Consider the following 15768-nt stretch of genomic DNA (forward strand, 5'->3'; position numbering starts at 1 on the left):
TGGATCTCAGTTTCCACATCTATAAAATGGGAGAATAATACCTTCTCATGGCATGTCATGCCAGTCTGGGTTGGAAGTCCGAATCCAGGACCAGTTCCTTCCACAACCCCAAGGTCTTCCTGACACTGCTCCCAGCCCCTAGGCCTTCCCCATCACCTCTCCCCAAACTTCTAGTTAGTACTGGGGTAGATGCTTCAGGACTGACTCTCCCATGGAAAGGGGCCAGAGAGCATAGAGTCTGTCTGCTCTCCGCCCTTCCCAATGAGGCTCTTCCTGTGTTCACTGCAGCCTAGAGCTCATCATGAGCCTTTCCTGCCAGTTCTCCCCTTACCACTCCACTCCCAATCAAGACACGTCCCCGAAAGGTGGGAGGAACTTAGTACTGACATGCTCATGGCCTGAAGCCTGTGCGGGAGGCCTGTTGCATCCCACAGCCTGCAGGTGCTGCCCCTGGAGGGTCTAGCATGGCACAGGGCCAGCCATAGCTTCTGGCCCTCAGCAAGCTCAGCCCCAGCCCTGACGGGGTACCTGCCGCGTTACTGATGTCCAGGTGCACCACGTCCTTCTGGTCCACAAAGAGCATCTTGAAGTACTCGCTGCAGGCCGCCAGCACTGCTTTATGAGCCTTAAAGTGAACACCGTCCACCACAAAGGTGCAGTCACAGAGAAGCCCCAGCTGCCGCTGCTGGTTCAGCTGTTCCAAGACGTGCTGGCTGTGCTGGGGAAAGTCCATGGCTGCAGAAAGCCAAAGGGCATTGGGGTTAGCATGGAGAAAGGACCTCAGACACACTCAGTCATTCCCAAACTCCCAGGCAAGCACCATGGAGAAGACAGAATTAAAACAAGTGAGGGCATTTCTGCCACAAAAGGGCAATTCACTCAAGATACCCCCTGCAAACCCAACTCAACCAACTGGTGGTTCCTGGATTCCTGGGTTTACTGGCCAGGAAAAGTGGCCCAAACCAAAAAGCATTGGGGCACCAACACGAGGCCTCCGCCTCCGTATCCAGGCTGGTAATGACATGAAACAGTCAAAAAAGGGAACAAACACAGAAAACTGAAATGTGTCATCATTTCAAAAATGAAGACGTGGTCACTTTAACATTTGTTACTAAAAGAATGCATGACAATCTCAGAATAAAGGACAGATGTTTCCATTGTTTTCTTTAAGAAAACTTTCCTATCTTGTTATTTTTCTCATTCTCTCATGGACAGGTGAAGACAAGACGGTGTTTCATCAGCCGGCGTTGCAGAGCTTGGCCCTCTCAGGCTCTGCGCATACCCCATCCCCCGCCAAAGCCTAGCTCTCCCTCTCTTTCCGACTCATGGGAACTACCTAGAGTTGCAGCCTTCTGACTCTAGAAACCTGTGTCCTGGTGGCCATCCCAGGAGAAACAACTTTGATCCTGACACCAAGAGCTGCTGACCTGGCCACAACTTCTCTGTCAAGGGCCTCACTTAATGCCTGGAAATCCCACAAGTGAAAATGCTCAGGAAAATTCCATGGCCTGGTGCCGAGCAGTCTTGAACTGCACAAGCCGTGACTAAGTAACTATCTAAAACAGCTCTCCCTCCCACCTCACCACCACCCAGAGTTGGCGTCAACATCAGCAATTGTCTAGGGAAAATAAGCAGGCCCTCTTTTCTAGAAAGAACCCATTTCAGAATGTTTGAACAGAAAAATCAACACCCACTGTCTGGGGCCACATTAGACATATTCAACTGGGCACGGCTGTCACGCCCTGGCCCAGGATCTGCTAAGGGGCAGTGAGTTCTCTGCCTACTCCTCCTCTTCTATGAGGCCTGAGTCGGCACGGGGCTGGACCCCTGCTTCTGGGCAGCTGAGAGGGACACTTTGAGGCTCTCTGCCCCCGGTTTTGGCAGCTCTGCCCCAGCTTGGGTGCTCCCCAGACATCAGCATCTTGGGAGTGAATCACCGCGGCAGCTCTGAAGCTGCCGTGGCCATGCATGGCTGTCGGGCTGTGATGAGTCGCAGAGGAAGCCACACCCCTCACACCAGCATAGGTCGGCCTTGAAGGGCGCCAAGGCCCCCTACCATGTGATGTCTGGAAACTTTTCACAAGTGGGGGTATCTGCTGAGGGGGGGAAGTGATGCAACAAATAACAGGGAGCATGGCAGTGGCAACAGGCATGAGCCACAGCGCACCAGCCTCCGAGCCACAAGTTCAGCACTGCGGCTGCTGCCGGAGACCCAAAAACGGCCGTTCCCTCCCCCTACACATCTCCGCCCCGGCTTCGGCTCTCTCAGTGACATTCCTAAATGGCTGCGGCTAGAGCCCTAAATGTAAGCACTGGAGAGCCAGGGCCAGCCCCGAAATCAGGAGGTAAGGCCCTGGGGCAGCTGGCCCCGCACCAAAGCCAAGTGGCTGGCAGCAGCATACGGCCACCTGGAGCATAGTATAGAGGCCTTTCTTTCCTGTCCTCAGTCCCTGGAAGCAGCAGGTTCCCATCTGTGACCTGAAAGAACACAAGGGAGAATCGTGGCTGCGCTGCTCCTATGCACTGGATGTGGGGAGGCACCAATGTCCAGCTTGTGGATCAAGACCTCAAGGGCACAAAGGGCAATGTGAGTGCAGAAGGAACCAAAGGTAGGGGCGAGGTGGGCCCAGGCCACATCAACCCTAGAGCTGTCTTCTCCTGGCTGTGGAAAAGGTCACGCGAGCACACAGGTGTGTGGGTGGCAAGCCCTGGGCCTCAATTGCTAGTCACCCCCTACATACCCAGGAGCCCCAAGTGCAGAAGAGGGGAATACCAGGGCCCACACAGGGCAAAATCCTCAACTGGCTTCAGAAGCAGCCCATCTGGAACTTGCAAGTGAGGCCCAACCCTTCTCTCCTGGCTGTGTGCCCAGCTTCCTCACCTTCCCCAGGAGCCAACCTGAAACTTAAGCCATCCAGGTGCTAAAACAACCTGGGGAGCATCAGCTGAACCCCCAGAGGTACAGACAACCCTCTAGCAGGAAAACCATCTGACCTGCCAGGAAGAGACAAGTGAGAAGACTGCTGGCCAAGGGGAGGGACAGGATCAATCCGCCTGTTTGGGCCGGAGTCTGGGATGATCCTCCCTATGGCCAGGTGCCCTGGGGCTTCCTGGCAAGCACAGCCCCACCCAGCCATACAGCTATCCTGGGACTGGATGGAGGGATGGATGGATGGATAAGCTCGACAGATTAGGTAAGACACATTCGCTAGATAATAAAATAGTAAAGGCCCTGAGGACATACCACCACCCGCCAAGAGAGCAGCTGTGTGCCCATGAGCAACGTTCACTTTTCCAATGCAAGATGCCCACCCAGAAGTGGGCTCCTCCCACACATGGTGTTAGGAGGAGAAACAGAGGCGTCTGTAATCCTCTGAGGCTGCTCCAACAGAGACATGCACCAAAAGGGAAATGATAAGAGGTAGGGAGGAAGAAGTGAAGATGGGCAAAGTAAGGGAAGGAAAGGAGAGGGGAAGGAAGGAAGGGAGAGAGGGAGGGAGGGAGGGGCCCTGTACCCACAGAGAGATCAGCGGCAGCTGAAATGCACTTACCAGTACGATCTGGGACTGGCCTCCCAGGGATGCAAGAGCAGCTCGAGGGGGCCAGGAGGGGGCGGACCAAGTGCTAAATGGTGTCACCCGCAGAACTGTGTCACCGTGGACTTTACAACCCGAGCCCCACCCTCATGGGGCAAGTGGAGCTCAGGGTCCCCCAGGCTGTTCCCCAGCCGGGAAGCTTGAACAGCCCCTCTCTCAAGGCCCGTGGTGAGACGGGAGGTATGGCCAGCTGGGTCCTTCCCTCAGAGGGGCTGAGCTAGAACTAGGCAGTCCTCCACCTCCAACCCACGCGAACTGCTCTGGAGGGATCACCAGCCTGTGTCCTAGTTCCTCTCTTATCTGTTCCTCAGCCACAGGAACCCAGCAGGATGGCCAAGCTTGGATGGACACAGGAAAAGGGTCTGGGAGTGAAGGGGCGTGCAGGTCCTAGGAGCATATCGCCTCCTAAGTACATGCTAGGAGGTGCTGTCTGAGGAGACATTAACCACAGTAATCAGATCAACAGCCAGCTGCTCCCCATCACCTGTGCGGGCACAGACGGTGAAGAAATACTGTTCCCACCAGGCAGCCTGCCCCCACCCTACCCTTGGAATACGGTGACCATCGCTCAAGCACAAGTGTCAAGGTCTGTGGTCTCTACTTCATCTTGCGTGATGGGCGATAAATACGGGCACTAGTTAAAGCGACTTCTAAGGAAGATCCGAAAACCTTAGACCCACGGAAAACGCCAACAGAACAAGACCACAGAGCCCAGCAGCCCAGAGTCCTCACTTTAGATGCAGACTGACCTGACCACCCCCTCACAACGTCTTGGCTGCAATCGGGCACCTTTTCCGAACACCTCCAGTCACTCAGTTTTTCTCCCTGACCTCGGGTGTCAGAGCTGGGATGCTGTCCTGATGACCAAAAGCTTAGCTGGACACAGAGCCCTGGGTTCCCTCACAAGGAATTCACTGAGGAACAAAAAAGTGAGGCACTGAGGACACCTGCAGTGTGAGTCCGGACAAGCACACTGACACAGCGGAACGGACGCAGCGGAACTGACACGGCGGAACAGACGTGGACCATGTAGGGCCCCTCTCAGGATGGCCAGCAATTCTTCCCCTGCCAGGGCCACCAAGCCTCCCATGGAGAGACGGTGTCTCTTTCCCTTCCATTGGAATCTGGATGGTCCAATGACGACTCTGACCATCAGGATGCAGGGACTGTACCAATTCCAGACCTAAAGCTAAAGAAGCCTGGAAGATCCTGCTCTGGCTCCTGGGAACCCAGTCACCGAGCTGGAGGAAAGTCCAGGCTCCCGTGTGAGTGGGAAACACATGGAGGGGCTCTGGGGAGAGGGCACGCGGAGAAAAGCAGAGAGGCCTCTGACAGCACCAACGCTCTGTGGCGAGGGACACACTTTCCTGGACCTCCCAGCCCAGCTGCTCGCTGCTGCACGCACAGCCTCAACCAGCACCTCGCAGCAAGCGACTGCCCGTTCATCCATAAAACTGTAAGAAATACTGACTCACTGATGACTTATGCCACTGGGTTTTGGGGTGGTGTGCTGTGCAGCAAGAGATAGGAGACAGACGGTAAAACTATACAGAAAAGGAAGTGATTAAGCCACGGGTTCAGGATGCCGGTGCTCCCTGGGCGGGGGAGGGTAAGCAGGGGACTTCTGAGATCCTGGAAGTGTTTTCTTTCTTTACTTGGAGGCCCCTGGATTTATTACTTAAACTAAACGTGTATATTTCATGTACATTTACATGAAAACTATTTCAATTTTTAAAAAAAAATCATTACTTTTTTGTAGAGGCAGGATTTTACCATGTTGCCCAGGCTGGTCTCAAACTCCTGAGCTCAAGCAATCTGCCTACCTTGGCCTTCTAAAGTGCTGGGATTACAGGTGTGAGCCACTGCACCCAGTCATTGTTCAAAAATTTTAATAAGAAAAAGTGAGATTCAGTTGCCAGATTTGATCCAGTCATGGCACGGAGTGTGCAGGCCAAGGCTGGGGTGCTCCCAACCACACTCCCGGCCATGCTCACCAGGGCTGCCTTGAGGCCCAGCATGGCAGCGAGGGTCAGAGGAGCTAAGAGAGCCACCAAGGCTCCTGTGGGTGGGATTCAGAAGGGCTGGCCCCAGAAAGCACAACCCATTGCATCTGTCTTGCAGTTCCAAAGCACCACAGGCTGCTGAGTAAGAAAGATTTCTGTTTGGGCCATGAAATCCACTCTGGTGCCAAGTTCCACATTGCTGCCTCCACGACGCAGGGATTCCAGTGGCAGCTGAGCCCCGTGGAAGCAGCAGAGCCTCCTGGGACAGGCCAAGCAGGATCTGTATCCGGGTTCCACCAGCCACTCGCAGGTGATCTCCAGCAAAGCTTCTCCAGTGGCCAACGGGGCTAATGGTATGACTTCCTTTGTGACAGGATTAAATTAAGTAACATATGTCAAGGCCCGGTACAGTGCCCGGCACATCGTGAGCATGCAGCAAACTACTGTGACCAGGAAGCACAGATGCACATGATAGTTCTGTTTTTTTAGGCCAAAGACTTTATCAGATGGTTTCTATATATCCCTTTACGCTGGGCATACTGGGTGTGTTTGAAAACTATGTGGTGACTTGACCTTGTTAAGAGGTTGTAATCATAACCCATTACTCCTAAATGCAATCTGGAAAAATCCCAGAGCACAATTAGCATGAAGAGAGGGAGGAAGTGACGGGAGGGGCACTGAGTGGAGAGATATCTAGAGCTATTGTCTCTGCCAGGAGGCACTTTATATTGAACAACTGTTCTGTTAAACCCCAAGGGTGCTCCCAGGCGAAGGCTGGAGTGCAGGCCCAGAGCGCTAAGTGGCCCCAGAGAGCACAGCTCCATCTCAGAGTCAAATGGACACCTGTCAAACATGAAATGTTACCCAGGTTATTAGTGTGCACTAAACTACCTGCAGGGTTTCCACACTGCTGCAGAGGGAAGCCATTAAGCCAGGAAGCAACTGGCCTACCACAGGGAGACACTGATCTTCACAAACAACAGTCTCCGGCTCCCAGAATAAGCTGCACCCAGCTATGAGCCTTGTCATGAGCCATCCGTGTCCAGGTGCTTGAGGAACCTACGGGCACGTGAGAAGGATCACCATTTGGCTTCCAGTTGCTCAGCATTCTTGATTTTCTAGAAATACAGGTGGATCAACATAAACTTCCAAAGGAGCCAGGTACAATGGCCCACGCCTGTAATCCCAGCACTTTAGGAGGCCAAGGCAGGAGGACTGTGGGAGGTTTGAGAGCAGCCTAGGCAACATGGTACTACCCTGTCTCTACAAAAGAAATTTAAAAACTACCTGAGTGTGGTGGCACACACCTGTGGTACCAGCTACTCAGGAGGCTGAGACAGGATAGATTAAGCCTAGGAGGTCGAGGCTGCAGTGAGCTGTGATTGTGCCACTGCACTCCAGCCTGGGCGATGGAGCAAGACCCTGTCTCAAAGAAACAAATAAAAAACTTCTGGCCAGGTGCGGTGGCTCACGCCTATAATCCCAGCACTTTGGGAGGCCGAGGCTGGTGGATCACTTGAGGTCAGGAGTTTGAGGCCAGCCTGGCCAACATGGCAAAACCCCATTTCTACTACAAATACAAAAATTAGCCAGGTGTGGTGATGAGCGTCTATAGTCCCAGCTACTCAAAAGGCTGAGGCAGGAGAATCACTTGAACCCGGGAAGCGGAGGTAACAGTGAGCCAAGATCGCACCACTGCACTCCAGCCTGGGTGACAGAGTGAGACTCTGTCTCCAAAAACAAACAAACAAACAAACAAACAAACAAACAAATGAAAACTTCCAAGAAAATGGAAGTTCATACCAGGCCAGGCTTGTGAGCATGAAACCTACCTGCCCAACCCCACCAACCACCCCAGTTTGACAACACATTCCTTTGAGTGCAAGGGATGGCAGAAAAGCAAAGATGAACAAAACCAACCCTGCTGGCACTTTCCTCCTCACCCAGCAAACACTCTTCTTGTATTAAGATTGGATTTCTCAAACTTCTAAAATCACTTTCTCCTTTAGATAAACATACAAATCTTGGCCCCTCTCGACAACCCAATTCTGATATTTCTGCTGGAGAGTGCCCATTCCGAGCTTAAGAATCACTGCTATCTCTACACACTCCCAACAGCCAAGGTTCAGTAGGATTTTCAGAAGTTTGTATGTATGATTAAAAAAACAAAAAACAGATTTTTTTAAATCTTAAAAATGTGTAAATATAAAATGAAATTACAATGCTGACTTTGCTTTTCAAACTATACAACTACTGCTACCTTTCAGATTTAGGCCAGGTGCAATGGCTCACACCTGTAATTCTAGTACTTGGGGAGACCGAGGCTGGAGGATCACTTGAGGCCAGAAACTTGAGACCAGCCTGGGCAACATAGTGAGACCCCATCTCTACAAAATAAAAATTAAAATATTAGCTGGACGTGAGCTATGACTGCACCACGGCACTCCAGCCTAGGTGACAGAGGGAGACCCTATCAACATCAACAACAAAAGTTTAGCCACACTTTTGAGGGGGCAGACACCCCCTGCCTGATCCCTGATGGACCCCAGTGCTCTAGGACTATGCATGAAAGGGAAGGCTGGCGGGCCCTGAAAAAGAGCTGTCCAGGATTCCAGCAGCCCAGGCCAGCTTAGAATCCACTACGCTGGTATGCGCTCCAGGGACTTGTAAAGCTCAACACTGGGTAAATTAAGGGGCCTTCCTGCCAAAAAGACAAAATCACGACATGTAGGACTTGGGCAGTACCTGATCATTCCCCAAGGCACACACACCCATTAGCCACAAACACTTCGAGTGTCAAGCAAGGGCACTGACACTGCCTTAAATGACACAATGTGTCACCCCCTCTCTCCTACTAGTTTAATAAACTCACTGCAAGGTGGGGCTCCTTATTTCTTCCTTACAGCTGTTTATAGCACGTTACCCAGAACCCTGCTCTCAAGTGGTTACAGATCAAATGGGGAATAGGCCTGTTGAGAGCAGAGATCCCTGGCCTTTTTGAGAATGACTAACTCAATGTCAAAGTATTTCCTAGACCCTTACGAAATGACAGCTGTACTTCTGGTACAACTTGTTAACTGAGAAAATAGACAGAAGCCACTATGAAAAAGTGAATGCCCATTCTATCAATCACAAAGGCATTTGAGCAACAATTCTATGTACATGGATAAGAAATTTCCCCAATATAGAGAAAATCAGTGGGTGATACAGCTGCTCATTGGCTCATAATTATTGATTGCCCTTTAGGGGTGCTCAGCCTATAAATTAGGAAACAGATACATATAGAGAGAAGACTAATGAATTTCACAAACGTCTAATGAGTCTACCTTGTGTTTGTCCTAGGTACTGTGTTAGAGCTTCGAACTGAGTGGGGAAGACAGGTAATAAATGGGTATAATAAACAATGGCAGCTACCAAGTGCTGTGGAGAAACTAAAGCAAGCTGAGCAGATCGAGAGGCAGGGGCTGTTTACTATTTAAGAAAGGAGGCGGCCGGGTGCAGTGGCTCACGCCTGTAATCCCAGCACTTTGGGAAGCTGAGGCGGGTGGATCATGAGGTCAGGAGTTCAAGACCAGCCTAGCCAACGTAGTGAAACCCCATCTCTACTAAAAATACAAAAAATTAGCTGGGCATGGTGGTGGGTGCCTGTGATCCCAGCTACTCAAGAGGCTGAGGCAGGAGAATTGCTTGAACCTGGGAGGCTGAGGTTGCAGTGAGCTGAGATCGCACCACTGTATTCCAGCCTGGGTGACAGTGAGAGACTCCTTCTCAAAAAAAAAAAAAAAGAAGAAAGAAAAAGAAAGGAGGCAAGGGGGACCTCAGAGGAGGTGGCATTTAAGCAAAGACCTGAACGAGGTGTAAGAGTGAGCCAGGCCACGTATGCCAGGGACCATCACAGACATGAGGAAGAGCAGATGCAAAATCCCTGAGGCGGGCACGACCTTGGCACAGGGGCCGGTGTGTCTGGAGAGGAGGAGGTGTGTGGCACAGGGGCCGGTGTGTCTGGAGAGGAGGAGGTGTGTGGCACAGGGGCCGGTGTGTCTGGAGAGGAGGAGGTGTGTGGCACAGGGGCCGGTGTGTCTGGCCGGTGTATGTGCACAAGAATGAGAGCAGCAGGGGCTGAGCTCGCCCAGGCTCACAGGGACACAGCGGACTCTGGATTTCTTCTAAGTGCACTGGGATGCCTTGGGAGTGACGAAGAGTGACAGAAAAGAGCAGAAGAGTGAGGTTCCTAAAAGGCCCCTCTGACTGCAGTGCACAGACAGACGGCAAGAAGGCTTAGTGGGGGCCCCAGTTAGGCTACTACAGTAGAGAAGAGATAGCAGTGGCCTCACCAAGGAGGTAGGAAACAGGCGAGAAGCGGTTAGATTAGGAATATGTTTTGGCAGAGCTGATCAAGCAGATGTGTGTTGTGACGGAAGGAAAGGAGTCAAGGATGATACTAAGATCTGTGCCCAGAGACACTGGCCCAGTGGCAGTGCCGCTTCCAGACAGGAGGAGGAGTGGCAGGAGGAGACTCCATGGGGGGAATCGGAGTTCTGTTCTGGCCAATTACAGCTGAGATGTCTTGTAGAGACGGTAATTAAAGCCATAAGGTGGAACAAGATATCCATAGAAGCAGGTATTGGATAAACAAGAGAAGAAACCAATGGACTCAGAATCCCAGCTCCAAACTTAACACAGTGACCTCAGGCAAGCATCTCTGAGTTTTAAACTGCTCACCTGTAAAACAGGAAAACCACCATAAATACGAGCGTTCAATGAGACAACAAGCAGATAGGAAGTGTTGCCCAAATATTGGCAAAAGTGGAATTAGATATTACTTCTCTAACACAGCTCTGTGACTGATACACAGTTAAAACAAAAGGGAAATGATGAACTAATAAAACAAAAACAAACCAGATGATCCCAAGTGGCCTCTCCGTACCAGGGCAGCACAGGGCTCCTGCCAAAGAGGACAGCAGCTGGCCAAAGCCTTGGGAGGGCAGCTGACGGAAGCCAACAGAGCCGCAGCCTGGTCCAGTACGACAAAAAAAAGTGCACAGGTGTTGCTTCTCTCTGGCTGCAGGCTTCCACCATCAGGCCTTTGTTATGGTGCAGCTTAGGGCAGAAGGCCTGGGAACTCAAGTTCAATATAGAAGGATTCGGGGGTCCAATCTCCATAACTGGTGGGCTGAGGGGATGGTGGAGTAGACGTTTACTTCAAAGTCCACTGCGAAGTGCCAGGGGCCCTGGGATAAGGCTGGCTCTGAGCCCCAGCCCCTCGACCTTCACTGGGGAAGAAGGACAGTGTGATGAGTGCTGAATGGGTGCTGCTGAGTGCCAGCCTGGGAGGATGTGACCACACCTAAAGACAGACAAAGACAAGAAAGACGTTTGGGCAGGGGACAGCATAAGCAATGATAGCTGAGGGGCCAGGGGGAGAAGGGGGATCATGCCCCAGCACACAAGAGGAAGGAGGGGACAAAGTGATGGGAAACACAGCTGGAGGGCCAGCCCGGGACTAGGCACTTGGGCTGGGACCACCACACCAGGACTCAGTGACAACTTTGGCAGTCAGGAGCCACACTGCAACTTGAAAGGGGGAGATGAAGTCTCACTGGGCTGGATCCTTGGGATGGGAAAAATGGGATGATATCACCCCCAGGTGGCCCTAGAAGGGTTTAGCTGGTGCCAAGAATCCCACACACTCTTACATGATTCTTTCTGGCAGCCTGCACAAATGACCCTCCCACTAAATACTGTTAAATCCTCTAAAAGTTTTAAGCACCTCTTCTTGGAGTAGCTCAAAGTCTCTTAAAATTTAGTATCTGACCCTTCCCAGTGGAAAGTGGGCCATGCCATTTGTCCAAAACTATAAGCCCAGGCTAAGAATGTATACATCTTACTTATTTTTAAAAGACAACAGCCACATTTCTGTAGGGTATACATGAAACTGGTAATGAGAAGCCCCTCAGGGGAGCAGGGGAAGTGGGGAAGGAGCTGAACTTTTCACTATATATCCTTTCTGTATTGTTCACCACTTGTAAACACTATCTATTAAAAAATTAAAACTGAGAAAGCTGAAGAAGAATGGAGAGAAAAAGAGGAGGGAAGGAGGGAAAGAAGGAAGGAAGAGGGAAGGGAAGGAGGGAGGAGAGGGAGAGAGGAGATGGAGGGAAGGAGAGAGGAGATGGAGGGAAGGAGAGAGGAGATGGAGGGAAGGAGGGAGGAGAGGGGGGGAGGGAAGGAGGGAGGTTCCAGCTATCTGGGAGGCTGAGGTGGGCAGATCACCTAAGCCCAGGAGTTTTGAGGGTACAGCGAGCTATGATCATACCACTGCACTCCAGCATAGGCAACAGAGCAAAACTCTGTCAAAAAGTAAAAATAAAAAAGACAGGAAAGAAAGAAAATAAAAGGCTGCAAAGTCAGAGACCTAAGTCCTTTATTTCTATCTACCATAAAATCTTTAAGACATTTTCTACAAGACCTGGTGACTGAAAACTTCTCAAAGGAAAACATTTCTCATGAGGGAAATGGAAAATTGTGGTAATGTGCACAGAGAATCAATGTATTACTCAGGAAAACAATATGAGCAAAAATTCCTTGAGGGGACGCCCCTAGCACAGCAGCTGGTGCTCTCGTGTTTAAATACAGAGGAAGCCCCCGACACTGCGATGAAACTGAAGTCCTTCTCCCTGGGACACACCCACACACAGTTCAGCATGCAACTGTGGGGGTGTGCTACTCCCAGGACCCAGTTAAAACACTCCTACCCCGGAATCCAGCCAAAGCTAGTTAAGTGCCTCAGGCAGGAGTACTTGAATCTCTGTACCTCAATTCCTCTTCTGTAAAACAGAGATGATGGCAAAAGTTTCTTCTTCATAAAGCTACTGCTGGCCACCATCATTCTATCATTACACATAAACCCATGCCAGCAAGGCTGATAAATTATAGAAAACATTTGGCTTGAAATTGTTTTTAATTTTTTAAAAAAGAAAAAAAATATATAGAAAAAACACAGCCCAGTGCTGTCATCCTTGTCCTGTCTTCCAAAAATGGATGTAAAAATCTCATCAGTAATCCAGGCACCCATGAAGTTTCAACCTGAAAAAAGGAAAAGGCCCCACACACTGCAATGCTTACTCCACTTGACAGGAATCAGAATAAAAGGCATAAATGCTTCATGCTTGATGGTAACCGCCACCTTCTTTCTACAGAGGACACAAGGACTGCAGAAGCAAAGAGGCTTTCATTGAGGCAGAAGAACATGACAATCACAAGGGAAGCGCTAGATGGCCCATGATACTCTTTAAGATCAAGAATTCAAGCCAAAAGAAAAAAGCAGGTTAAGTATGAACTGGAAATGGATATAGCTGGACTTCCATGTAGTACAGGCTCTTCAAGTATGACTGACTTTTCCTGGGTTTGTATCCTCACTAGGATTAGGTAACTGCCAAGGTCCCTTGTAGTGATAAGATGTAATACATGCTTCAGCCTGGGCAACATAGCGAGACCCCATCTCCACAAAAAAATACAAAAATTAGCCAGGTGTGCTGGTGGTGCCTGTGGTCCCAGCTACTCGGGAGGCTGAGGCGGGAGGATCACCTAAGCCCACAAGGTTGAGGCTGCAGTGAGCAGTGATTGCACCACTGCACTCCAGCCTGGGCAACAGAGTGAGACCCCCCATCTCGAAAAAAGAAAAAAGATTTAAGAAACGCTGCATAAATGAATGAATGATATCATTAATGAGACTGCCATGCATTCGAAGTATAACAGATGCAGTGTGACAATTAAAATGAGGCATTTACCTAGCAGTTAGCAGATTTTTTCCACTTAAAAACTTTCCCTACAGTATTATCTTTTTCCAACTATGAACATGAACTGTATAGGACATGAACACCAACTATGAAATACATATGGCAGAAGCCAACATCAGATTTTATATTTCCTATTCCAAATAGGATTAAGCTAAGATTCTATAAAACTTCACTGGGAAAAAACTCAATGAGTAAGAGAATATTTTAGAGGAATATTTTGGGATCCCGAAGCCTTAAGTTGGGGCTCGATAATCAGTGGTCAAGACTCAACGTCTCAGTTTCCAGTGATGTTTCAAAACTGCTGGGCTTCTCGATCCGGATGCAGAAGTGCTGTCCTACAGCAGAGTTTCCAGAAGCAGCCCAGTGAGGATTAGGAGAGACTCAGGGGCACAGGGCTCCCCTTCAACAAACAGCGCGGCTGACCTCCAGCCCCTGAAATCCCTACCGCCTGCGGCTGCGATGAATCAGCAAAGCTGCTCCCAGGCCAAGCCTTGAAACGGAAGGCTTGCAACCCTGGCTGGTTTCCCACCAGCCGCTTTGAAGTGCAAACTTCTGAGAGAAACTTGGAGACCACCCCCAAGTGTGGCCTGGCTCCTGGTCCTAATAAGACCAGGGAGGTGGGCGGAATGGGATGGAGAGGGAGGCACAGCTAGTGATGACAGGGGGTGGGGTCCCAGTGGAGAAGTATATTTTACGATGTTAATATATATGCTTTATCAGTAAACCGGGAGAGGTGGCTCATGACTCTAATCTCAGCACTTTGGGAGACGGAGGCAGGAGGATTGCCTGAGCTCAGGAGTTGAAGACCAGCCTGGGCAACATGGTGAGATCCCATCTCTACAAAAAATCCAAAATAATTTAGCCGGGCATGGTGGCATGTGTCTATGGTCCCAGCTACTTGGGAGGCTGAGGTGGAAGGATCACTTGAGCCTGGGAGGTTGAGGCTGCAGTAAGCTGAGATTGTGGCACTGCCACTCCAGCTTGGGTGACAGTGCGAGACCTTATCTTGAATAAAATAAAAAATAAAATAAAATGAAATAAAAATTGTGAGTCCTGGTAAGAGACTGCGGGTGGAACTGTGCCCTGTGTGCAGAGAGGAAACTCAGCCTCGCTAATAACAGCTCCATCTGCTGAGACTCCAGGGGAGGTTACTGGCAAGAGAAACTCACGGGATGGTTGTTTCCGGTGCAAACAGACCCTAACCCACAGCAGCCATGAAGGGAGTAAGGGCCAGAGCTGCTGTGGTGCCCCACCCACAGTGTTTCACACTTCCATGCGCCTCACCAGTACTCACAGTGATCCTGGGAGGAGGGACTAACACAGCCACCCGCATTGAGCAGATGAGCAAATCACAGTTTAAGAGCTTGTTGCTGGCGGGGCGCGGTGGCTCAAGCCTGTAATCCCAGCACTTTGGGAGGCCGAGATGGGCGGATCACAAGGTCAGGAGATCGAGACCATCCTGGCTAACATGGTGAAACCCTGTCTCTACTAAAAATACAAAAAACTAGCCAGGCGAGGTGGCGGGCGCCTGTAGTCCCAGCTACTCGGGAGGCTGAGGCAGGAGAATGGCGTAAACCCGGGAAGCGGAGCTTGCAGTGAGCTGAGATCCAGCCACTGCACTCCAGCCTGGGCGACAGAGCGAGACTCCGTCTCAAAAAAAAAAAAAAAAAAAAAAAAGAGCTTGTTGCTGACCTAGGTTGCACTGCCCTGCCCACATTCAAGGCCAAGTCCATCATACTCTAAAAACTGTGCCCTTTCCACTACAGAAAAGGACAAAACTTCTGTGGACAAACACAGAATAGCAGGTTCATCAGATTCTGAGCCTGTACCAAACGGACACATTCTCTGTCATCACAGGCACATAACAATCTCTCTTCCTTATACTAATTAATGAGTGCTATAAAACATCGTATTGGCCGGGCGCGGTGGCTCAAGCCTGTAATCCCAGCACTTTGGGAGGCTGAGACGGGCGGATCACCAGGTCAGGAGATCGAGACCATCCTGGCTAACCCGGTGAAACCCCGTCTCTACTAAAAAATACAAAAAATTAGCCGGGCGAGGTGGCAGGTGTCTGTAGTCCCAGCTACTCGGGAGGCTGAGGCAGGAGAATAGCGTAAACCCGGGAGGCGGAGCTTGCAGTGAGCCGAGATCCGGCCACTGCACTCCAGCCTGGGCGACAGAGCGAGACTGCGTCTCAAAAAAACAAAACAAAACATCGTATAAAACCCAGAAGTAGTTGGCTATGGTGGCACATGCCTGTAGTCCCAGCCACTCGAAAGGCTGAAGCAGGAGGATCACTTGTGGCCGGGAGTTCAAGGCTGTAGTGAGCTTTGACTGCACCGATGAATAACCACTGCACTCCAGTCTGAG

At 50.6% G+C, this 15768-nt stretch overlaps 2 protein-coding genes across 2 annotated transcripts in view; one reads left to right on the plus strand and one right to left on the minus strand.

Annotated features, from left to right (window-relative positions):
• The window catches only part of SRARP (steroid receptor associated and regulated protein), a 165151-nt gene that overhangs the window by 105432 nt on the left and 43951 nt on the right, over positions 1–15768 (plus strand). The window lies entirely within an intron of this gene.
• Positions 1–15768, minus strand: part of ZBTB17 (zinc finger and BTB domain containing 17) — a 34934-nt gene that overhangs the window by 5894 nt on the left and 13272 nt on the right. Inside the window, exon 3 of the mRNA XM_050789643.1 lies at positions 529–735. Coding sequence (XP_050645600.1) covers positions 529–733 — 205 coding nt within the window. The 5' untranslated portion in view covers positions 734–735. The remainder of the gene's footprint in view (positions 1–528; positions 736–15768) is intronic.

This window comes from Macaca thibetana, chromosome 1 (genome assembly GCF_024542745.1).
Source record: "Macaca thibetana thibetana isolate TM-01 chromosome 1, ASM2454274v1, whole genome shotgun sequence".
Classification (NCBI taxonomy): domain Eukaryota; kingdom Metazoa; phylum Chordata; class Mammalia; order Primates; family Cercopithecidae; genus Macaca; species Macaca thibetana.